We start from the raw sequence: 735 nt of genomic DNA, 5'->3' as shown, positions 1-735 counted from the left end.
ATTCCTGGCTGGGAGGGTGGGGAGGGGCTGGGCTGGAATTCCCAGAGGATCTGTGGCTGCCCCTGGATCCCTGGGAGTGTCCCAGGCCGGGTTGGATTCCCTGGGACAGCGGGAGGTGCCGGGGTTGGAATGGGATGGGATTTAAGATCCCTCCCGACCCCTTCCACGACTTTCCGACCCAACCAACCCTCGGCTCCTCCCGAATCCCTCCCTGCTGACGCTTTTCCCGGTCCCTTCCCAGCGTGTTCAGCGGGGCGGGAGCGGCTCCGGCGGCTCCGGCACAGCCGGGGATGTACAACAACATGAGCATCACCGTGTCCATGGCCGGCGGCGGCTCCGGAGTCCCCACCATCAATCCCATGGGAGGGCAGGTGCCCGGGATGAACCCCCTGCAGATGCCCGGCATGAATTCCATGTGCTCGGAGCAGGTCAGTGCCAATCCCAAATTTGGGAATGGGAGCAGGGTCCAGAGGGGGGAAGCACCAAGGTCTGGCTGCTCCGGGTGTCCCGGGATGTCCCAGTTCATCCCAGCTCCCGGAATAATTACCAGGGGTCTGTAATCCCTAATCTGGGAATGGGAGCAGATCCCAGGGGTCTGGGAATGGAAGCAGATCCCAGGGGTCTGTAATCCCAAACCTGGGAATGGGAGCAGGGTCCAGAGGGGGAAGCACCAAGGTCTGGCTGCTCCGGGTGTCCCAGGATGTCCTTGTCCCACATCCCAGCCCTTGGAATGGG

General features: G+C 63.0%; 1 protein-coding gene across 2 annotated transcripts in view; it reads left to right on the top strand.

Moving 5' to 3' along the window:
- The first annotated feature begins 244 nt into the window (after positions 1 to 244).
- The window catches only part of LOC113980506 (nuclear receptor coactivator 1-like), a 1,381-nt gene continuing 890 nt past the window's right edge, over positions 245 to 735 (top strand). For both annotated transcript variants that reach the window (XM_027707736.1, XM_027707735.1), the window contains exon 1: positions 245 to 428. In XM_027707736.1, the coding sequence (XP_027563537.1) occupies positions 291 to 428 (138 nt within the window). In that variant the 5' untranslated portion in view covers positions 245 to 290. The remainder of the gene's footprint in view (positions 429 to 735) is intronic.

The sequence above is a fragment of the Neopelma chrysocephalum genome, unplaced genomic scaffold, assembly GCF_003984885.1.
Source record: "Neopelma chrysocephalum unplaced genomic scaffold, ASM398488v2 Primary Assembly neopelma1_94463, whole genome shotgun sequence".
Taxonomy (NCBI): Eukaryota; Metazoa; Chordata; class Aves; order Passeriformes; family Pipridae; genus Neopelma; species Neopelma chrysocephalum.
This window is presented reverse-complemented; position numbering and strand designations above follow the sequence as displayed.